Raw genomic sequence first — 24,023 nt, forward strand, 5'->3', positions numbered from 1 at the left:
TTATTCCCACAAGGGGAAGAGTATTTCAGTCTTTCATCTCAACTTCCCTAAATTTAACCCTCTTTTCTAGGGAGTCTTCCTGGTGTCAGCCCCTCACCATGCCCTGGAGATGTGAGGCACAGATTGGAAGGAAGGGTGGACGTGATGCTTGAGATAAATACTTAGAGTCTATCCAGGGACCCTGGTCTCAAAGCCACCACTCGGCTGAGTGCCGTCATGCCTAAGTGAAGTACTTAGCAGCATAGTATGGATAGAAGAGACATTTATTCTTTCCTTGTGGTGGGAAGAAGGCAAGGAGCAATTTTAGGGAAGGCCTCCATAGTGAAAGGGACATCTGAATTGGGCTTTAAAGGATGAACAGGAGTTCACCAGTTGGAGACTCTTGAAGGGACTGTTATACAGAACGGATAGGATAGGAGAAACAGAAGGAGCAAAAGCAGAGAACCATGGGTATATAATGCTGTAAACACTTTTTTGGTAAGTAGTGAGACTCTCATTGTTTATTACTGCAAAGTTATACTTAGTGGCTTAAAAATAAAAGCAATTATCTCTTTAGCTCCTGAGGGTGTGTTTTGAGCAAGGCTGCACAGAAGAGGCTCATTGGTATCCCACGTGGTGTCAGCTGGGGCAGCTCAGTGGGGGCTGGAGGGTCCGTGGCCCTGCTTGCCCTCTGCCCCTGTTTCTATTGGACAAGTCCTGGAAGGGGGGGATGACAATTCAACTGACTTGGAAAGAGTTTATTAAAGGGACTATTTACAATTAAAAGATGATTGCTCCTTGGAAGAAAAGCTATGACAAACCTAGAGAGCATATTAAAAAGCAGAGATGTCACTTTGGCAATAAAGTCCGAATAGTCAAAGCTATGGTTTTTCCAGTAGTCATGTATGGATGTGAGAGCTGGACCATAAAGAAGGCTGAGCACCGAAGAATTGATGCTTTCGAATTGTGATTCTGGGGAGGACTCTTGAGAGTCCCTTGGACAGCAAGGAGATCAGATCAGTCCATCCTAAAGAAAATCAACTCTGAATATTCATTGGAAGGACTGGTCCTAAAGCAGAAGCTCCAATACTTTGGCCACCTGATGTGAAGAGCCGACTCATTGGAAAAGCCCCTGATGCTGGGAAAGATTGAAGGCAGGAGCAGAAGGGGGTGAAAGAGGATGAGGTGGTTGGATGGTATCATTGACTCGATGGACATGAGTTTGAGCAAGCTCTAGGAGATGGTGAAGAACAGGGAAGACTGGTGTGCTGCAGTCCATGGGGTCACAGAGTCAGACATGACTAAGCAACTGAACAACAACAAGAACATTTACAAAGAGGTGAATAGGGTACTGGGGAAACCTCAGGCACTGCAGTCGCACCAGCAGGACACAGCGGATACTGATCCCCGGGCCTGCGAACCTGGATGGGCTGAGCTGTCCTACAGGAAGAGCTGTCACTCGGAGCAGCTTCAGTCACAATCACCACGAGCTGGGGGGCCCAGGTGCCCATCAACAGATGGTGGGTAAACAGAGCAGTCTGTGCACACAGGGGGATGTGGTTCAGCCTTAAGGAAGGAAGCTCTGACACCTGCCGCACCATGGAGGGGACTTGTGGACATGGTACTCAGTAAAATAAGCCAGACAAAGAGGGACGTGTATTGTGTGATTCCGCTTGTAAGAGGTCCCTGGAGGAGTCAGAGTCATAGAGACAGTAGTAGAAGGGTGATACCAGGGGCTGGGGGTTAGTGTTGGTGAGGGCGGTGTTTCAGTTTTGCAAGATGCAGAGTTCTGGAGATGCTCGCATGGTGGTATGAATGTGTGTGTGTGTGTGTGAAATAGTCGCTCAGTCATGTCTGACTCTTGCAACTCCACAGATTGTAGCCCGCTAGGATCCTCTGTCCATGGAGTTCTCCAGGCAAGAATACTGAAGGGTACTTAGTGGTATTGAACTGTATACTTAGAAATGATTAAGATGGTGAGTGGGTTTTTTAAAAGCTGGAGAAAAGGGCACATCTGCAGCTGCCCTGGGCAGGGCCATGCGTCTGGACCCCTACTCAGATCCCCGGAGACCGCTTCTCAGTTAAAACATTCACTGCTACAAGGCACTGGTTCCGGCTCCTGGAGATTTGGAGACTCTGGCCCAGGAGAGTTTGGGCTCAGATTCCCCGTGCCTTTAATCACACATGGCCAATCCTACTCTTAACCCAGGAGGAGGGACAGAGAAATAAGGCCAGGAAGCAGGGTGCTGTGTGTCTAACTGCCATGCACCTCCTCCAGCCCCATACCACCCTGCGGTTACAGGAACCATGCCTTGGATGCAGGTCACAGGCCCAGCATCACCCTGGTGTCAAGCTGGATTTGCTGGCGCTGTGGGACACCAGACCCCCGCCTTCTGCCTATAGAGTCTCGGACCCTTCAAAGCCCGGGGCAGCAGGTGTGTGCTCATTAGAGCCTGGCCAGGCAGGCCGCCGGTTGCCCAGAGAGGCCCCTTGGGGACCTGCTGGGTCTATAAATACCTGTTAGAGGAAGTGAGTGTGTTTAGGGGGAGGGAAAGGAGAAGGGAGGCCCCGAGGGGCCTGGGAAGCTAGGGGGACTTGCTGGAAAAGAACTTGGTGAATTTCCATGCTCTCTCAGACCCAGGAGCAGCACAGAGAGGCCACAAGGGGAAACGAGACCAGCTGCCAGCCACTGAGTCCCTCCCGCACCCACAAGTGAGGGCTGGCTCAGAGTTGGGCTGGGGGTGACACGTGGGAATGTGACGTGGTCCAGGGCAGAGGCTGAGCAGCACCACGGGGGCAGGACAGGACCGTGCTTCACTGAGGGGACACAGAGGGAACCCACAGCTTCTGTCTTCCTAGCCACTGCCAACCTTGACTGAGTGGGCTCGAGTGGCAGCTAGAAGAGAGGGCTCCAGAAAGTGCTGGAGGCCTGGTGCCTGGTCTTTGCCTGTAATTGCAGGTGGGACTCAGGACAGAGGCTCCCCTGGTGGCCTCGGCTCCTTCTTGGACTGGGTGGCTTGGACTGGGCTGGGGCATGGTGTCCGACCAGACTGCCCTGAGCTCCGGCCCCACAACAGGGTTTGCATTTGCTCAGCCTGGTAAGTCCCAGATCCTCTGGGGAGGAGTGATCCAAGTGACCACCACCAGGGAAGGATGCATCTGTCCTTAGAGCTGGGGCCACTGCACTGAATTTAATAGGAAGGCAGAACTCATTGGTAATTAGCCTGTAATTATCCTTTTAAATAGAACAAACATTTTCCTTGCAATCTTACTTAAACGACTCATTTGTTTAACAGACTTCATAGGCAATAAGAGCTCAGGCTCTGGTGTCTGGGTTCTGGGTCTGAATTCTAGCTCATTTCTTCAGCATTGTCATGCAGGGCACCCCATTATCCTTGTCTGTGGAACAGAGATGACATTCCCTATCTGTGTAGGGCAAGTATGTATTCAGTGCAGGTAACAGGAAGCCCAGCTAACAAAGGAGGACTGTCAGCACAGAGCCAAGGTCTGGGTGCTTCATCTCTCCACTCTCCCCTCCTTTGTATTCTGTGTTCATCCTCTTGTGACACTTGTCACCTCATTGTCACAAGATGGCTGCTGCCCTTCCAGACATCACATATGAGTTCAAGGCAGGAGAAAGAAGGGCCTTGCCACATGCTTCTATTCTTTTTAGCAGGAAGGCACACATTCTCCCTAGAGTCTCACTGGCCCCCTCTGCTGGCAGACTTTAGCTCTGACATACCGGCCAGAAGCGAGCAACACTGTCACCCGAAGGTATAAGGTGGGCTGGAGAGATGGGAGGGGGACGGTCCCCATCCCCAGGTCTAACGAGTCCCAGGGTCTCACCTGGGGCTGGCGTTGGTACCAAGGAAGACCAAGAGGCCAGGTGTTGCTCGGACAGCGTGCCTGCCGCACGCCTGAGCATGGATGAGGTTCTGACCAAGTTCTTAGTGCGGGAGATGGTGCTGAGAAACGGCCTCCGTTACTGTTCACACATAAGTTCTCTTCCTGTGCATTGACTGACGGGCAACCCTCCAGCCCAGGATGCCTTCAGGGGAGCTAGCGTGCCTGCTCCTTGAAGAAGAGACCCTGTGCTCCAGGAAGAAAGGAGGAGGCGACTTCACTGTCCAGTGTCCTCCGGGGGGTGTCCCAGGTCTTGCCTAGGGTACAGGGGACTGGAGTTTCAGTCCACGATGCCCTTGGGTGCTTCCAAGGAAGGGATTCCTGATTCTACCTGGAGAAAGAGTGGCAGAGGTGCTAGTGGGAAGGGAGAGTAACACCCCTCGTTTCTGGGGCTCTCAGTTCCACCCCCCAGAGGATGAGGCCCGGGCCTGGAGGACTGTGTATGGTTCATCCCCGCTCCCTGCCCGAGCTCTGCAGAACCCCCTCATCACGGGGTCCTGCAGCCACCCTGGCCCTTCCCGCCTTGTCACTGTCCTCACACCGCGGCCGATCGGCAGGCCAGTCGCCCTCGATGGGGAGGGTGCCGTGACACATCCCGGGTGGGTAGGGGGGAGGCCTGGGGGGGGCAGCAAGCGTCAGCAGCTGTGTGGGAGCCACACGTGAGCGAGCACAGGCAGCTATTGGTGCCGGGGGAGCCTCTCGGCAATTTTGGGAAGTGCAGCTAGAGGCTCATCCCTCTTAGCCTAAGCCGTGTCCTCATTTCCCCTGAGCGGGAGGGGGAGAGTGCGGGGGCGGGAGGCAGAGGGCAGCGAGAGGGGGGCGCCCAGGGCCTCTGCAGCCAGGTGTTTGCAGGCTCACTCGACCGTGACCACCGGCCTCTGGGTCCCGTGCTCTCTGTTCTTCCGGCTCACTGCCTTGATCTCTCCTTTCGTGGGGCCTCCTGGTTCCCTGGGGGCTTCCCAGGTGGCACAGTGGTAAAGAACCTGCCTGCCAATGCAGGAGACATAAGAGACACAGGGTTGATCCCTGGGTCTGGAAGATCCCCTGGAGGAGGGCATGGCAACCCACTCCAGTATTCTCGCCTGGAGAATCCCTTGGACCTGGTGGGCTGCAGTCCATGGGGCTGCAGTCCATGGGGTTGCAGAGTCAGACACGGATAAGCAACTTACCGCGCATGCATGCCTGGTCCCCTGGAGAAGCCACATACCATGCAACTTTGTGAGCCATCTGGGACCCTCTTCACTTTTCCCATCTGTTACCCCTGCTCCCTGCATCCCCGTCCATTTCTCATTTTCTCTTCTTGTCAGGACCCAGCAAACCCTCCTGCCATACACTGGCTCTGTTGGGGTTGGGAGCTTGGAGCCACGAGGATAGCAGGGCTCTCTCCGGGAGGGGGAAGCCCACAGGCTGCCAAGGAGGTGGACGCACGAGAAACTTCTAACCCGAGGTGAGTGTGGCCATCTGAACATCACTCTCATCTCTCCCATCAGTTATTCATCTCCTCTCAGAGGAAGCCTGTTTGCTTTGTTCACTATTCCCAGCACTGAATCAGTACAGATATATACAGCAAGTGTCCAATCAATGCTCCTGGAATAGAAGAAATCTGGTTGCAGATCAGAGCCCTGCAGGGAGCCTGCCGGAAATGCAGGTCCCTAGGCTGCGTCCCAGGCCTGCGGGTCCAGGTCTCTGCCTGGCGGTCCCGGCACCTGGAGCACCCCCTTAGCTGTGCTGCCCTCCGCAGAGGGAAGGATGGGTCAGCCTGGGGACCAAGTTCTGAGCAGCCGCCCAGAGTGAGGACAGAGGTTCCCTGGACCGGGCGCTCCCACCCCCAGCAGCACCGTCCAGTGCGACACAGGAGTGACCACAGGGAGCGCGCAGGGTGAGGGGCTGTGGGGACAAACAGCTGACTGGAAGCGGCAGATTCCATGTGCAGACGGCAAAGGATGAAAAGTGTAAACAGTTCTCGTGGGAAGAAGGATTTGTAACATGATCATAATGACGTAAATTAAAAATATACACCCTGGGCTTGGCAAGGATTTCTTAAAACACAAAAAGCACTAAATTGTAAGAGAAAATTTAATGACTTGGGCTTCTTTAAGATTAAGAGCATTTATAATTGTGTCAAAATGCACCAATAGAAGATTGAAAGACAATAGACTGAGAAGGCGTCTCTCTCTCCAGCAAAAGACTCCATGGGGACGCGAATAGGATGGGGACAAACCCACACTGAAAAGAGGGCAAGAAAGTGCTGGAGCGTGGCCCCAAGACCACGTGTGTGCGGCCAGGACCACACGTGCAGAACCCGTGCTCCACATCTGGAGTTACCTGGGAAACACAAGCTAGACCACCGGACACCACGCACCACATCAGAGGGGATGGGTTAGAACTGGAGGGGCTGCTGTTGGGGTGGGGAGTCACGGGACACCATCTGCAGCCTATCTGGGCGGGGGCTGCTTCCCGGCGACCCCTCCGCTCTCAGGAACAAGCTCGGACCTGCACCGGGAGCCGTGCACAGAAGTGCTCACAGCAGTGCTGCCTGGACGCCCTCGAAGATCCGCCCCGGGTCTAGCGGTTCCGAGGTCCTCGAAACCAGCCTCTCAGACAAGAAGCCGGTGTGGAGTGGAGCACGGGAGCTGGAGAAGGCCACCAGGACCATGGGCTACGTGACCCATTTGTGTGAAATTCAGGAGAGAAACACAGCGGTGAGGGTTGAATGGTGCCCCCCACCCAGATTTGTAAGCCGAGGTCCTAACCCCCGGGACCTGCGGATGTGACCTCACTCGGAGTTCGTGGAGCAGCATGGGCCCTCATCCTCCACGACGGATGTCCTTCTGGAGGGGACTCTGGGGCAGAGGCATGGGGAGGGTAACACTGCGTGAGGGGGAAGCAGAGCCCAGGTGGTGGCTCTGAGCCCTGAGAAGCCCCCTCCCATCTGCCCCCAACACCCTTAGATGGCCGAAAGCCACCGGAGGTGAGCAGATGTGTGGACCAGTTGTCCCTCAGAAGGAGCCAGAGCTGCTGGCTTCTCCGCCTGACTTCCGGCCTCCAGATCCCAGACAATACATCCCTGCTGTTAATCCTGGGGCGCTTTGCCGTGCACCCCAGGGGCCACTCCAGCGGCTGCTGGGTTCTGAACCCCCTTCTAGTCCTGGGGTTCCACTCCCAACCCTCTGGCCTCAAGGAAAACTTCCCCACCACGAGGGAGGGGACTGGAGCTGAAAGGGGCTTCCAGAGTGGGTTTTGGAAGGGGTGTGGGGTGACTGTGGGGCGCCCCCCTGGGCAGTGGGGTCAGACTACAGGGTCACTGCTCAGGGATGCTCAGGAGATTCCGCCAGGGATAGGATGGGCAGTTAGGAAGGGTGCCAGTGGGCTGATGGGTGTGCACGCAAACACGATGGGCATCTTTGTGGCATGTGTGTGCACGTGCATGCGTGTACATGTGCACGCACATGTGTGCATGTGTGTACACACATGCATGTCCTGAGGAGACTGAGAAGCTACAGGGAAACACAGGGAGGGCCCCCAGCTGGGGAACTGGTCCCTGTCGACCCCAGGCCCCTCCTCCCTTCCCTCTTGGGCTTTCGGGAACCTTCCTTAATTAATGCCTGCAAAATGCTCTCAGATGCTGGAAGCAGCAGTAGCAGCTTTATAAATAAACACTGACTTCTGAAGGTTGACTAATGCCCCTGCCCTTGGGTGTGGGGAGAGCGTGGGGCTGGGGGAGGGGTGGCAGAGGAAGTCCCCAGAGCACGAGGTGGTGTCCCAGACAAGGTCGGGACTCCTCCTGGGGCTGTGTCTCTAGCAGCAAAATCAAGACTGTATCTTTGTCTTCACAAGGTCCTCTCTCTTCTTTCCCATCCGGCCTCTGGCCAGGCTTGCAAAGTGGCCTCCAGCAAAGCTTCAGGGCCTTTGGGAGAAGCAGGCAGGGCCGCACGGCTGGCCTGGTCCACACATGACCTGGCCACTTCTTGAGGGCGGCCGGGAAAGGCCCATGACCTGCCCAGTGACCCTTCAGAGGTAACACCAGCAGCAAAGCCACTGGTCTTCGAGTGTCCTTCAAAGACCCCTGTCCAGGGGCAGAGGCAGAGGCGGTGGGGGCCGTGTCACAACCGGCACCCTGGTCAGCTTGGGGCTGACCTTTCCTGAACTTACATCTTAACCAGAAAGGAAGGCCCTTGGAGGACACGGGGGCCAGGCAGGCGGGGCTAGACGAGGCCACGTTTGGTTCAAACCCTCACTGACGGGGATGCTGTGGCTGGGGGCCTGGGTCAGTTCCACCCAGAAATGAGCAAACGAACCACAGAGTCAGGCCTGGACTCAGCCTCCTGACCTGAGGAGCTGCTCACTCGCAGCCCCGAGCCTCCTGGGTGACCGGCGTGTGTACACGGCGATGTGGGCAGAGACCACCCATCCAGTGAGCCTAGGATGCCCACGTCTGGCCTCTGTCTGGACGGTGACCAGACTGCTCGGGCTCAGAGCAGCCTGGTTCACGCGGTCCCCCTGCTGATGGACACAGGTGGACAACAGAGAGGACTGAGGTCTGGGACCCTTGGCCTCAGCTTGGAAAGGACCTCTGTCTGCCGCACACTCCCGCTCCCCAAAGTCTGGGGGCTAAACCTGTCGTTGTGCTGTGGACATGATCACTCTGCTCCTGGGGGGAGGGGGGAGGGTAGTCCCCCAGGACCTGTGAGTTCTGAACCCACACTCGAGCACCAAGTGGCCACAGCGGCACCTGGACTTTGGATCGCTGGGCCAGGAACAGCAGAGAGCGCCCCTGGGCGTTGCTTACCTTCTGTTACCAAGCCCACCCCTGCAGTTTCTCACTGGGGACGCGGATGTCCAGAGCAGGGTGAGGTCTGTAGATGGTTGACAGCCCAGTGCCCCCGAGAAGTGGGTCTCCCAGGCCCTGCTCTGTCCTCTGCTGCCCAGCTCTGGGCACTCACGTCGGGCAGGGCCCCGATGGCATCCGGGCCTGGGCAGTGGGGAGAGGTGGGGGGTGGTCCAAGGCCCTTTGCTGCCCCATTTCTACTGATTAAACCTGGTGCCTACTGGCAGGGCCACTTCAAAGTGGCTGCTCCTCCATCAGGAGGACCCTGGGGACCCCGGGTGGGCAGGGGCCATGCTTGTCAGGGGCCTGTCCAGGAAACACACAGAGATATAGCCCCTCTGCCCAAGGAGGTGGGGGCCCGCTCAGGAAACACTGCTCTGCTCCAGTGATGACTTCACTGTCCCTGCGGCAGAGACACAGGGACGGCATTTCCAGGGCTACTGGTTAAGGGAGGATACAGGGGCTGGGAGAGATCTCCTGGAACTCCCGGGCTCATCGTCACAGGACACGTGGAGCCTGGTCCCCTGGCTGCTGGGCGGCGCCCCGGTCCTCAGAACGTCACCCCCACCCAGGCGTCGGGCTATGTCTTCCAGGGTTGCGTGCGGGCTCAGCTAGCTGGGACCTCATCTTTCAGATCTGAGAGGTCCCGCCGCCCCCTCACATGTCCATCCAGCACCTGCCAACCTCGGGGAAGCCCACCTTGACTTGCCCCACGTGGCTGCTGCAGCCTCTGGCTCACAACTGCTGGCTCCCACCCCTCTCACCATCCAGAACATTCTCTCCTCCCTCCCACAGTGCCCCAGTTAACTCCCACAGGGGGCTGGTTGCGTGGCGCTCGAGCTGCCACCAGGGGGCCAGTCAGCCGTGCGTGGCTTTCAGCCTCCTCCCCACCCCGCCGCACCCGGAGATTTAGGACCACAGTCTGCACAGTTTTTATTTGTGTGCTTTCCGCAAGGCTCTGTTGGGAGGCATTACTCATAACTCAGTTTGGTGAAAATCTATCTGGATACTCACGCTTGAGGTAAATATACCAAGTGTTTGTAACCACCTCTCTCACCCCACCCCGCCTACAATTGTAAGAGAGGGTGCTGAGCATCGGAAACCAGAAAACCAGGCACTCAGCAAATGCTGGGGACCCACCCCCCAGTGTAGCCAGGCGACTCCATGGCGCAGAGCTGCTGAGCCTGCTGGCTGCCGACAACACGAGACCTCAGAGACGGCTCTGTGCACCAAGGCCGGAGACGCACCCGGCTTCTCTGAAAAGGAGGGGGTGGCACAGGTCTGCATGGAGTGTGTGCGTGTGCATGCTCAGTCGCTCAGTTGTGTCCAACTCTTTGTGACCCCATGAGCTGTAGCCTGCCAGGCTCCTCTGTCCATGGGATTTTCCAGGCAAGAATACTGGAGTGGGTTGCCATTTCCTTTTCCGGGGGCTCTTCCCAGACCAGGGATTGAACTCAGGTCTCCTGCATCGGCAGGCATCAGATCTTTTCACCACTGAGACACTTGGGAAGCCCTCTGAACAGAGCAGGCAGGTGGAAAGGCAGGCGGCTGCTCTGCTGGTGAGTGAGCAGCTGGGTTGTAGAGGTGACGCTGTGCCCCCACCCCACCCCGTGGGGCTCCACGGGTCAGTTCTGGGCTCCCCCTCCCGCCTGCATCTGGGTGACACCCGGCCGGACCACCTGCACACTGGTATTCAGAGGCCCGAACCTGACGTGACAGCACCTGCCCTGGGAGCTACGCACCAGGGCCACCGGCCTTCATGGTGCGGGCCGACGTGTCCTCTGGCTGGGCTGGCCTGCGGCTGATCTTCCTGTGCAGGACGCATGTCCTCCTGCCTGTCCTGGGACAGGACCCGGGGGCTGTGACCAGTGTCTGAGGGAGAGGCGGTCACCCGCTACCAGGGATGTGGCCCCTGGCCTGGAGTCCATGCCGGTGCTGGGGGGTCGTGCAGAGGCGACCCAGTGGGTGGGTGTCGCAGGGCCAGGCGCGGGATGTTCCTGAGGATGCTGATGAGCGGGGAAGAGCAGAGCGCAGACCTGCAAAGACTGTCCAGGACAGAATATCCCTTCAGCATCTCCTCCTCCAGCCTCACAATGAGGGCTTCACTGGTGGCTCGGACGGTAAAGAATCTGCCTGCAATGCAGGAGACCCAGGTTCGATCCCTGGCCGGGAAGATCCCCTGGAGAAAGGAATGGCAACCCACTCCAGTAATCTTGAATGGAGAATCCCATGGACAGAGGAGCCTGGAGGGCTACAGTTCGTGGGGTCACAAAGAGCCGGATATGACTGAGTGACACTTTCTTTTTCTTCCGGCCTCGCAATGAGGGTAGGGTGGCGGCGGCAGAAGCTGGGTCATGGGGATGGGGTTGCTGTGCCTTGAAGGTCAGGGCTTCTCCTCTGAAGAGAAGGGGTGAGGGGAGCTATCTCCCACCATCCATAGAGGAGTAGGGGAGAAGAGGGCACAGGGGTGCCCCTCGGGGTGGTAAGCGAGGTCATGGGAGTCCCAGCTGGGCCCTCCATCTGACGGGATGGAGCCCGTGCTTCCAGCCTTCATGGCCTGAGGTGGAGTCCCCTGAGTCACTCCTATTTAATCCCTGTGAGGACCTGAGAGGTGTGAACAGCTTTCGCTTTATAAATGAAAAAGCAGCGTCTGAGATGGGGCCCCTCTTCCAGGACTTGGGGGCAAGGCCGTCTGACCAAGGCCCTGTGTTCTGTCCCCACACCAGGCAGAACTGACCTGGGTCCCGTCTCCAGGGTTAAAGTCTAGAGCCCGGGGACCCATCTCACCTTCCTCCTGTGGGATTCTGTCAGCCTCAAGGGGCTGTCGGGAGCCGATGACGTGGAGGCGGGCTGTCTGCAATGGTCTCGGAATCGGGGTGAGGTGGGAAAAAGCAAAGTGGGGTTGTGTGTAGGTGGCCCTGAAGTCCACCTCCTGAACCCTCTAGGGAAAGGCCTTTGGACAAAGCAGCCCCTGCCCCCCAGACACAGAGGGACTCAGCTCCCCCGCCTCCGAGAGCCCTTTGAAGGGGGCTCCGTGTTTGTTCTGAACAAACTGGGCCTGTCACTTCCAAAGCTATTCATTCCAGGAAAGAATGGAGAATTCATTTTCAAACCCGATCACCGCAGTGCTGACCTAGAAAGGCCCAGTGAAGCCTGTGGTGACGGTCGGACCATGCCGGGAGGGGGCGTCCTTCCAATCACACTGCGAGGGGGTCGGGGGGAGCGTCCTCTCAGCTATCTTTGCACTGTCGGTGCTCTGACTGGGCTATTTTATTTATCCAAATCAAGTAAAAAAAATGCTTATTTCAGAAATCAGCCATTTGCTGCCACAAGTATATTGGGAAATTTTTTCAGTGGCTTTCATTTCCCCCAGCTGGAGAAGCGACCCTGAACACTGATCAAGGATATGCAGGCCTGTTTTAGAGGTCGGACTGCAGTTGGGGAGAAGGTTGATTTTGCTGCAGGTTGAGTATGGGGGGTGTGGGGCTGAGGGGAGTAGTTCCCGGTGTGGGGGCAGCAGGTCCACGTGTCTCCCCCTGCCCTCCTGCCCCGTAAGAACACAGAGATCCTGCACAGGCAGCGATGAGCTTCAAGTGCCGAGGGTCTGTCGTCGCGTCAGATGTTGTGAGTGTTGGAGACGCAGAAGGACCTGTCCCTCCCTGACTCGGGGGTGACAGCAGGTCCCTGGACTCGCTGTACTTGAGGGGCCCGGCAACTTTAGCTCCCTCCCTGGGTGGCGGGTGAGGAGGCGCCCTCAGACCCAGCGTGGCCACGCGCCTGCCCCAGGTCTGCGCTTCCGGTCCATGTCCAGGCGGCAGAAGCTGTGAGGAAACCTACTTCCCCCGCCTCTTTTCTGACCCTAAAAGGAGAGTGAGGCCTGGCTCCTGTGTGGGCATCTGGAGATCTTTTTATGGTCCGAGAACAGGGCTGTAGAAATGCAAAGCTCACTTCATCTCCGATGCTCGGCAGGGACTAGGTCAACCTGGAGGGCTGGAGAGAGCCCTCCTGCCTCCTTCCGAGGGCGAGCCCCTTGGCTCTGTGAACACAAGCCCGTCTGAGCCACGGCTTCCCTGCAGAGGCTGAGAACTGGCTTCAAGATCTGTGACCTTCTTCTCAGCTCTATTTGCTGAAGATTACAAAATGTTGCCCTGGGAGCAGAGGCCCGCTTCTGGTGAAGGGGCTGGAAAGATACTGTGTTGCTGGAAGCCTGGGACGTGTGTGGAGTCCTGGGACAAGCCCCATAGAAACCAGCGGTGAATACTTTCAGCAAGCATTTCCCATCAAGGGCTCAGCGATCGGTGCCCATGGATGTTGACAAACAGGTTGACTTTGTCTGGAAAATCGCTCCCCTTGTCACTGGCGAGGCCGGTGGGGCGCGTCGGTGGTTGTGGGCCTACACTGCCACCTGGCGGTTGGCATGTTCTCTGCGGTCCCGAAATAACTGCAGCAGCTGATGAAAAAGCAACCACGTTCCCGGAAGGGAAGGGCCCTTTCCACGGGGAGAATACTCTTCAGAAATGGTTGAGGATGGGTAAGAAGCAAACACCGCTGAAGCACGGCATTTGCTGTGATGTGATGTGAGCAAAGGGCTTTTCCCACGCGCGCAATCCTTGGCACCCGGTACCCTGAAGGGTGGAGTGAAAAAAGACGCGTGACTGAAAAAGTCTGAAACATTTTATTTCATATTATACATCCTTTTTCTTTTTAAAAAGGCAGAAACATTTAGGGAAACATTTGACAAGAAAGAGCCTTGGACTGGAGGGCTTCGGACATGGGTTTTGAAATGTCTTGCTTTCACAGAGTCTTCTTCACGGCTGCTTGTGTCAAGCTGAAGAGATAAGCCTCGTAGATGATATTTAAGAAGTTGTCGTCGTTCTGGAAAACAGAATCAGAAGCCCTGAGGGGGTGAGACTCGGCTGCAGGAAGCAGAGGCTTAGTCTGTCTTGGGGCTGGGCCGGCACCCGGATCCTAAGCTGTTCCTCCCCACCTGTGTGCTCACAGTGTCTGGTCTGTGTGAACAGGGGGGCTGCAGGCCAGGCCGTGGAGGTGGGGGGGTATGAGTCAGGTATCGGTCCTCAGCGGTCAGCTGGGGAAGCAGCAGGTGCTCGTGGCCTGCAGCGTGGGGCACCAGCCTTGGGGATGCATGGAGTGAGGCCGGCTCGAGAGAGGCCTGGTCAGTCTGCTGCCTGCAGAGACACCGGGCCTCTGGAGGCTGCTCGGGGAGGACAGAACCCACTCGATCCTGCCCGCCTGGCTGAGAGATCACTGGTGGCTCTGAAAGGTCCCCCAAGTCACCCACAAGTGGTGGTTGTTGCTGTTTAGATGCTTTATGACCTCATGGGCTGTAGCCCACCAGGCTCCTCTGTCCATGGGATTTCCCAGGCAAGAATCCTGCAGTGTGTTGCCACTTACTTCTCCATGGGACCTTCCTGACCCTGGGATCAAACCTGGGTCTCCTGCATTGGCAGGCGGGTTCTTTACTACTGAGCCACCGCGGAGGCCAGCCTTTGCTGTGGGCCAAAGTTAAGACTTCAAGGCAACGTGCTTGGTGAAGCCAGAGCCAGAGCCCTGCCCTGGCCCCGTTAGCTGAGGACGGCTCTGGCCCTGGCTGGTGGGCAGCAATGAGACCGGGGGCTCTGCTGCTGCTCCAGGGGCCGAGGGACCCATGGAGGTTTTCTGTTTCTGAAGCTGGAGACTCCCTCCTGCCCAGCTCCGTGGCGCTCTGGTGATCCACCCATGGCTCACACGCCTGCTCACTCCCAGGCGCTCACGGGGGAGCAGCCAGTGCAGGTGACAGACGTGTGAAATCTAACTAGCGAGGCCCGGGGGAGGGGCCGCTGCAGCCCCGCAGTGTCTCAGCCCCTGCACAGAGAACTGTGGACAGGGTTATTAGATGGAATAAGTGCCTGTCAATTCACATTTAAGGGGTTTTTGTCTATTGCTCACAGAAGTGTACAGATGTCGTCCCCAAGTCTTCATGAACTTACAATGACCAGCCTCTGGAAAAGGAGGGGGCTCCCCTTCCTGGGAATCAGGGAGGTGTGGGCAACTCCTATCTGCTCCGCCTTCATGCACACTTGCTTCCTGACCCCTTCCCCTCCTCTCTAAAATGTGTTACCTTCAAACTTTTGAGCCGGACTACAGAGCACAGACAGAGAAGGCAATGGCACCCCACTCCAGTACTTTTGCCTGGAGAATCCCATGGACGGAGGAGCCTGGTAGGCTGCAGTCCATGGGGTCGCTACAGTTGGACATGACTGAGAAAATTCACTTTCACTTTTCACTTTCATGCATTGGAGAAGGAAATGGCAACCCACTCCAGTGTTCTTGCCTGGAGAATCCCAGGGACAGGGAAGCCTGGTGGGCTGCCGTCTATGGGGTCGCACAGAGTCGGACACGACTGAAGCGACTTAGCAGCAGCAGCAGCACAGAGCACAGAAGTGCTGGCCACTCTCTCAAGGTCACCTGACACTCAAGCAAAATAACACGAAAATCCTTTTACCCAAAGAGACTATTTACCCAAAAGACCCCTGGGCACGAGAGCTGAGCTGTCTGGGTCTACTGGCAAACGTCTGCTCTTTTCAGGGCCTGCCCCGAGTCCTGGGCTGTGCTCTGTCTGGGCCGCCCAGCCGCCTCGTGGCGGGCCCGTCGGGTGGGCAGAGGCGCTGGACGGTGAGGCTGCGGCCCCCGCTCTGCTCTTCGCTGGAGGGTGCCCTCAGGCCTGTCCCTTGGCCTCGGTCTCCTGGTCTTGGAAACCCAGCCCGGCACAGCTCTGTGCTAATGTCCTTCTTCTCGTTATTTCACAGGGACGAGCGGGCACAGGAGGTCATCCCACCCCATCCTCACCGCAGGCTTCAAGATCTCTGTAAAACACGCCTGGGCTGCCACAGCCGCTCCTCCGGTCCCCGCTGCCCCCTCCCCGGGGCTCAGGGCAGCCTCTCTCCAACTCCTGCTGGTTCCCAACGCCCCCAGGCCAAGGACTCTCCCAGTGGCTGCGGGATTGGTGCCTGCCTCTTCCTTTCCTGCCCTGGAGGACTGAGTCCCTTCTCCAAGGACAGCACCCTGAGGAGCGGACTCATCCACCCAGAAGCGCTGAGCTGCTGCATCACCCTCTGGTTCTTGGGGAGCAGGAAGTGGGCAGGGCACCCCAAGGGTCTAAGGGGCAGGAAGTGGGCAGGGTGCCCTAAGGGTCTCTGGTGAGGCCGAGGAGGAGGCGGTGCCCGCCTACCTGGATGAGGTGCAGCAGGGCCTCCTGGAGCTGCAGCTTGCTCAGGGCGCTGCCAGGGGTCCCCGGGGGCTCAGGCGTCCGCAGGGGCAGGAGGAGGCCGGTGGGAGTGGCAGCGGGGTCCTGGTTTCCTGGGGGCAAGGGTGCACGGCTCCTCTCTTGCGGCGGGGCCCAGCTGGGCTGCGCGAACACCAGGGGCGACATGAGTGGAGGTGGGGTCGCGGCGGCCGGGATGCGCTGGGGTGAGAGGACCTGGCCGGGGAGACGGAGGCAGGTGGGCAGGTGCGGGCGGCTGGCGCATGTGGAGGGCGAGGACAGTGAGGGGGACACGGCAGGCTCCAAGGCTAACCGCCCACAGCTCCAGCGTCAGGGCCGCCCACAGGAGGCCAGCTGCGCCTGCACTGCCCCCACCCCACCCCGGTGCCATGGGCCTGGCGTCTGCTGTCATACCCACTGGCCCCTCAGCATGAAGGCTCGTCCTCTGAGTAGCACCTCACTTCCCCGCTTCCGGTTACCACTTGACCGCATCTAGGACCTGGCCTTTCCCTTGGGGCTCGCCATCCATGCCCCTGCCTGCTGGGGCCCATCTTCCTGCTGTGAGGGAGCCGCCCCGTTCCTCGCCTGGCGTGGGCAGGACGGGCAGGGTCACAGAGTCACATCCTCACCCCCCCACCTCCTGATTCTCTGCATTCGGGCCTGGGGGGAGAGCGCCCTGGGGACTATTCCTGCAGGCCCTGCAAGTGACCTGTCTGTCTGGGCGGGTCAGTCTGCCTTTCTTGCCTACCAGATCTAAAACCAAGTTTTCAATAGAGTCTCCTGGCCCCTCGGGAGCTGCTGTGACCTCAGTCACCCTCTAGGCACCGTCCTGGGCAGAAAGCAGGCAGAGGGGGCGGGTGGTTTGTGTAACTGTCCCCAGTCGTCGTTTGAAGCAGAGGTGCCTCCATGGGCAGCTCGTAGAGCACTGGCTCTGTGGCCTGTGAGCAGGGAAGGGGGACGTGCCCGTGCGGGTGACCGCCAACCATTAACTCCAGCTTCCTAGTGCCTGGTCTGAATCCTCAGGGACAAGCAGAGAAGGGGGGCAGGTCGCGCCGGGGCGAGGATGCAGGTGGGGAGCAGCCACTGTCTCACCATCAACGGCCCGCATGAGCACTTTGACCCAGTCTGACAAACACGAAGACTGTGCTCCACGCCTGCGGCCTTGGTTCCTAAAAGTGAACGACTCTGGGGCCCCGCTGGAAGCCGCTTGCCCAAACAGGACAGAAGGACCAAGGAGGACACATAATACACAGGAAGAACTTCCCCAACTTGAACCCTGAGGCGCTGTCAATGATCTGTACCAACCCAAACGGAAAAAAGTCCCTCAGATCTCCAGATGCTGCCTGCACATGGGCAGTGAAGAAACGGACAAGCTTTCAGTTTTGTCACCGTCCCGAGTTATTAGTGACCACAGAGAACCAGCGTCCCCGGAGGACAGAGCACTTCTAAGAATGACGTTTCCTTTCTGGCAGTCAGTGTGCATGTCGTTGGGGCAGGGGCAGCTTCTGCCTTCTCCTGACCCTCAGTAAGCTATCCCTGCAGAGATGGGCAGGAGGCTGTGCCTTCCAGGGCCGGTGACCCGCTTTTCTGCTGACCTCAAGAGCCCACAGGCTGCGGCACCCACAGGGACAGGCGCCCAGCTCACCTCCACGCAGCGCGTGCAGAGGGCCCTGGCCCGCAGCCAGTGCCTGAAGGCGCGCACTGCACCGTGAATACACAGCAGTTTACTGTGGGCGACATATCCAGCGGGGACCAGAGGTCTGACACCCTGGAACAATTTCAGACCCTAAGTTTCCAACCACAACGACCTGGGGTTTTCTCGTATCCATGTCACATGTGGAAACGAGAAGTCTTCTCTCTAGGAATGAAGCATGTTTGAAAGGAGGGCTCCCAGACGCTGCGCAGAGAGCAGACCCCTTCCTGGCAGGAGGTGGAGGTAGACGCGGTGTTCTGCATGGACCCCGTCCAGTGCTCCCCGGCAGGAGGACACTTACCTGAAGGAGGGGAGCTGGTTGCTCAGTGCTGGGGGGCGGGTCCCTCCAGGGCTCCAGGGGGTTCCGCGCTCGGGTGCTCGGGGTGGCTGTGGGGAACTTGGCTGCCAGGGCTGGGCGGCCGGGCGCTGGCAGCTGCTGTTCCTGCTGTACCGCCTGGAGCCTCCGCAGCAGCTCCCGTGGGGAGACCTCGCCCGGCCCAGTCACCGGCTGATGGCCGGGGCCGGGGCCGGGGGGTGCTGGTCTGGGGAGGGCCCGGGGCCCTGGAGTCTGGGGCGGGAGGGCACTGCTGAGACGGGTGGGCTGGGCCAGGGACACGGGGGTGGTGGCCGAGCTGGCAGGTGCTGGCGCCCCGGGCTCACACCTGTTCTCAGCCCCGGGTATGCTCTGCACCTGGAGGAGTTTCTGAGTCCCAGGGGCTGCGAGTGCGCGGCTGCGGGGAGACCCTGTCTGGGCGGGCCCAGCGCAGGCCGCCCTGAGGGCGTCTGTGCAGGGCCGGCTCTCAGGCAGCTCTGCCAGCGGCTGTAGGTCCATGCTCCTGACCATGAGCTTTTGAATGGCAGGGCAGAGCTGCTTGTCGACAGGGGGCGAGGGTCTCCGGGGCTCCTCATAGGATAGGGATCGGACAACCCCCTGCCGCATTGGGAACTTCTCTGGCTGCTGCTGCTGCAGGGGGAGGGTCTGGGGAGGCCCTGTGGCCTCCTGACACGGGGCTTTGTCCTGCTTCCCGAAGAGTGCCGTCAAGGACAGGTGCTGGGGTTCCGGGTCTGAGGTCTGGAACAAACACACACGTCTGAGAGCATGTCCATGTGTGATGGGGGGAATGAAACCTAACTTACCCACCCAATGGTTTTTATTTACAAGGGGTCGATTAGAGGATAGAAAAGCCTAATGATTATAAAGTGTACACATCTGGGACTGCCTTTCTAACATCAAATTTTGTCACAGGCTTCTCCCTCCCATCCCAAGACAGCTGTCATATTTCAGTATTTGTTGAATTTTTTTGGGGGGGGCCGAGCCACATGTGGATCCAGTTCCCTAACCAGGGATGGAACTCAGGCCCCTTGCAATCGGAAGCCTGGAGCCCTAAAGGTTGGACCACCGTGGAAGTCCCTCACTATCCGCTGACTGATGAGCAGTCAGGAGACGCTTGCTGGGCCTGGGGACGACCGTGTGCAAAATCACAGACACTGGCAGATGGAGGACCGTCGCCTCAACAGGAAGCACACCTCCCCCTGCAAAGTACCTGGAGACACCGAGCAAACACAGAAACACAAGGGTTTCAGAATTCCTGATAGTTTTCCACAGAATGATAGAAATTAAGGGCTGGAGAGTTGTAAGTCATCACTCTCTCTAACTTGATCCAAATACACAGCAGTAGCTCTAACAGCCTGTCAGAGGCGTAAATGCCAACCATGGCTGGCGACAGGCCTTCTTCCTTCCTGCCTGTGCCCTGGTGCCTCTTGCGGCTGCTGCTCCCTGCGGTTGGGCTAGGAGAACACGCGTGTAGCCTAAAGACACATATTCCAGTTTCTCTTGTAAACAATTTCCACGAAAAGCAAACTTATAATAAAAACTAAAAGATAATTAGAAAAGACTTAAAAAAAAATTCAATGCAAGACTTGCATGAGCCAGTCTTTATGTCTTTTGGCTCCATGTTCATCTTTAAAGTTGATTTAAACCAACAATTCCCTTTAAAAAAATTTTTTTGATGAGGAATAACCATAGGTACTGGTTATACCCACACTCAGTGATGGAACTTACAGATTAGCCCTTTTGCTGATGCTGGGGTATTCTGAGAAATATATATACTCATACAAAAACTGATGTCATGTTTCATGTTTGTATCTTAGAGGCAAATACAGTGACGGGTCATGGGCTCTAAAGGGGGACTTGACACCAGTCCTTAGACCAGGAGTCCCACCCACACAGGGCACATGGCCCCGGACTGGGCACCAAGGGAAGGGCTGCATCTCTTGTCAGTGGCCGACCTCAGAAGGATACGGCCCAACGGGTAATAGTCTCGTCGGCTCCAACGTGGTATTAGGCTGCTGTCTTTTGGAACACATTAACCTCTAAGGAGTCAAGTTCACAGAGTAAGGGAAATGCCAAATATCAAAACAGTAATCCTTTGTAGGAAGAGCAAATTATACATAATGACAAAACCTCCACTTTGAAATCTCTCTTTCCTGGATCAACTCTAGGGCACCTCCACAGCACAGCCCTCCACCCCCTCGCCCCTGACCAGCCTCAGGGCCAAAGTCCCTCAGGAATCACCGGGACCGGGTGGAGAGCAAGGACCGTGCACCTGGCCGGGCCGAGGGCCCCGCTGCTGCCGGCTCCCACTGGGTTTCACTGGAATTGGCTTGATGAGGTTGGGGTTGTCGTGGATAGCGGACGAGCTGCTGATCTGTTTGGGCTCGGAGCAGGTTTTACACTGAAATAGAAAAAAGAACCTTATTTTTGGTGTAAAAGAAACTTAATCTCTTAAGAAGAACGCACCTTCATGCTCTTTATCGTATCTGTGTGCTCAGTTGCTAAGCTGTATCTGGCTCTTGGCGACACCACGGATGGTAGCCTGCCAGGCTCCTCTGTTCATGGAATTTTCCAGGCAAGAATACTGGAGTGGGTAGCCATTTACTATTCCAGGGGATCTTCCTGAGCCAGGGATCGAAGCCGAGGTCTCTCACACCTCCTGCATTGGTAGGTGGGTCCTCTACCACTAGGGCTACCTGGGAAGCCCAAGCTGTGTTTGAGTCTAAACCAAATTCACTGAGTGTGTCTCAGCGGCACAGTTCAGCAGTGCTCCATCGGCCTGCAGGATCCAGAGGCCCCGAGACGCCCGGAGGTGTGACAGTCTGCGGGTCTGCCTGAGAAGCAGCAGCTTTAACAAAGTCTCCGGCTCTCCCACGGTAATCAGCAGTACAAAGGCTCCCCGGGTGCCTCGTCTGGGTCAGGGGAGGGCTCCGAGCCCAGTTGGCAGCTGACTTAAGACTGGAGAGCTGCATCCTCAGAGCGACTGACCCGCTTTGGTCTATAAACCAACGGGTAAAGCTGACTCAAACCACTGATTTTAAAAATTACTAACATCATCCTTATTTAATGAGTGATTTTTGCATAAACAGAATAATTCAAATCCGAGTGTTCTGAACCGCTCACTACAAATTAGAATTTCACAGAGAAAGAGATGAGAGACAAGCCTCGTCATTTCAGATCCCGAGTCATCACCGCCCATTAATCTAATCAACCGTGCAATTGCTCACACGCTGGGATTCATAGCCGGGAGGGTACGGCAGCGTTGTCCACATCTCCCTTGCTGAAACAGCAAATAAAACCGTAAAGCGCGGTCTTCTGCAAGGTGGGCTTGGTGGCGTCATTCGTTTCAATGGCACACTTGTGCCCTTGGGCCAGGACACACTTCTCTGTCCCCAGTGTGGAGTGGCCATGAATACAACCTTCCCCCCCACCCGCAACAGCCCCCCACCCCGGACCCTGAGCATTTCCATAAGCTTCACGGCTGTTGGCTGCACTTTCTATCTGAGGATGTCGGGGCTGGGGCTGATCACCACTGTGCTTGCTTCGGTTTAGAAAGTTCACTGCGCAAAGGACTTTTTTCAGCCAAGAATTCCGTCCGCCATTTGCATATCTGGCACTAGTATTATTAAATGGCACACTTTCTGAGTCATAAAAAGTTATTTCCAATTCTCAGGTGAGTTATGGCCACAGGACCACTGGCCTGGCTTCTGAGATGTGGATCAGCAACATGAGACCAGAGTGTGGTCCCTGATAGAGTCACTGATAGAATGCTGGCGTGAAAAGGCTTGACAGCCTGCTGGCTGTGCCGAAGACGGTGGAGCTCGGCTCACTTCTGCGAGTGCTCCCGTCTGCACTCAGGGTCCCTGGGTTGCCAACTGCTTTACTCTGCACATGCTGAGGTGGGCCGTGGACAGCACCCCCCAGGGGAAGCGGCCAGCAGCTGCTTCCTGAGTCACCACCACAGGCCATCTACCAATGAAGCTTCACTTTCATGTAAAAAGTGCTCAGAACAAGACTGACTTCCACAGCTTGCAGCTCATTATCCAGAGGTTGAAGCTTCTACAACTCTCCCTACCCAAAGCTTCTATGCCCTTCCCTACTTGGAAAAACACACAGAATCGGCAAAAGTGTATAACGGATTCTTCGCAGAGAAACCGAGGCTTTAACAGCTACATCACATGAGCCTGTTTATCACACAGACACAAGTATCCACGAGGCAGGGAAGCCTGGGGGAAAATATACTTGAAGTGCTAAAGGCAGACATTGTTGGGTGGTAGGGTTATGGGTAATTTCATTTTCTTTCTTCTACTTTAAAATTTTCTCAGTTCAGTTCAGTTGCTCAGTAGTATCTGACTCTTTCCAACCCCACGGTCTGTAGCACGCCAGGCTTCCCTGTCCATCACCAACTCCTGGAGCTTACTCAAATTCATGTCCATAGAGTTGGTGATGCCATCCAACCATTTCATCCTCTGTCGTCCCCTTCTCCTCCAGACTTTCATCTTTCCAAGCATCAGGGTCTTTTCCAATGAGTCAGTTCTTCGCATCAGGTGGCCAGAGTACTGGAGTTTCAGCTTCAGCATCAGTCCTTCCAATGAATATTCAGGACTGATTTCCTTTAGGATGGACTGGTTGGATCTCCTTGCAGTCCAAGAGACTCTCAAGAGTCTTCTCCAACATCACAGTTCAAAAGCATCCATTCTTTGGCACTCAGCTTTCTTTATAGTACAACTCTCATATCCATACATGACTACTGGAAAAACCATAGCTTTGACTAGACGGACCTTTGTTGGCAAAGTAATATCTCTGCTTTTTAATATGCTGTCTAGGTTGGTCATAGCTTTTCTTCCAAGGAGCAAGTGTCTTTTAATTTCATGGCTGCAGCCACTATCTGCAGTGATTTTGGAGCCCAGAAAAATAAAGTCTCTCACTATTTGCATTGTTTCCCCATCTATTTGCCATGAAGTGATGGGACTGGATGCCGTGATCTTAGTTTTCTGAATGTTGAGTTTTAAGCCAACTTTTTCACTCTCCTCTTTCACTTTCTTCAAGAGGCTCTTTAGTTCTTCACTTTCTGCCGTAAGGGTTGTGTCATCTACATATCTGAGGTTATTGATATTTCTCCCAGCAATCTTTGATTCCAGCTTGTGCTTCATCCAGCCCAGCATTTCACATGATGTACTCTGCATATAAGTTAAATAAGCAGGGTGACAATATACAGCCTTGATGTACTCCTTTCCCGATTTTGAACCAGTCTGTTATTCTATGTCCAGTTCTAACTGTTGCTTCTTGACCTGCATATAGATTTCTCAGGAGGCAGGTCAGGTGGTCTGGTGTTCCCATCCCTTTAAGAATTTTCCACAGTTTGCTGTGATCCCCGCAGTCAAAGGCTTTGGCATAGTCAATAAAGCAGATGTTTTCCTGGAACTTTCTTGCTTTTTTGATGATCCAGCAGATGCTGGCAACTTGATTTCTGGTTCCTCTGTCTTTTCTAAATCCAGCTTGAACATCTGGACATTCATGGTTCACGTATTCTGAAGCCTGGCTTGGAGAATTTTGAGCATTACTTTGCTAGCGTGTGAGATGAGTGCAGTTGTGTGGTGGTTTGAACATTTTTTGGCATTCCGTTTCTTTGGGATTGGAATGAAAACTGACCTTTCCCAGTCCTGTGACCACTGCTGAGTTTTCCAAATTTGCTGGCATATTGAATGTAGCACTTTCACAGTATCATCTTTTAGGATTTGAAATAGCTCAACTAGAATTCCATCACCTCCACTAGCTTGGTTCATAGTGATGCTTCCTAAGGCCCACTTCACTTTGCACTCCAGGATGTCTGCCTCTAGGTGAGTGATCACACCATTGTGATTATCTGGGTCATGAAGATCTTTTTTGTATAGTTCTTCTGTATATTTTTGCCACCTCTTCTTAATATCTTTTGCTTCTCTTAGGTCTATACCATTTCTGTCCTTTATTGTGCCTATCTTTGCATGAAATGTTCCCTTGGCATCTCTAATTTTATTGAAGACAT

General features: G+C 55.9%; 1 protein-coding gene across 1 annotated transcript in view; it reads right to left on the reverse strand.

Moving 5' to 3' along the window:
* Positions 1-13,366: 13,366 nt before the first annotated feature.
* The window catches only part of DCP1B (decapping mRNA 1B), a 42,525-nt gene continuing 31,868 nt past the window's right edge, over positions 13,367-24,023 (reverse strand). The window contains exons 6-9 of the mRNA XM_070790330.1: positions 20,271-20,399; positions 17,966-18,736; positions 15,939-16,187; positions 13,367-13,585 (exon numbers count right to left, since the gene is read on the reverse strand). Of these exons, the coding sequence (XP_070646431.1) occupies positions 13,505-13,585; positions 15,939-16,187; positions 17,966-18,736; positions 20,271-20,399 (1,230 nt within the window). The 3' untranslated portion in view covers positions 13,367-13,504. The remainder of the gene's footprint in view (positions 13,586-15,938; positions 16,188-17,965; positions 18,737-20,270; positions 20,400-24,023) is intronic.

Source organism: Bos indicus, chromosome 5, assembly GCF_029378745.1.
Source record: "Bos indicus isolate NIAB-ARS_2022 breed Sahiwal x Tharparkar chromosome 5, NIAB-ARS_B.indTharparkar_mat_pri_1.0, whole genome shotgun sequence".
In the NCBI taxonomy this organism is placed as follows: domain Eukaryota; kingdom Metazoa; phylum Chordata; class Mammalia; order Artiodactyla; family Bovidae; genus Bos; species Bos indicus.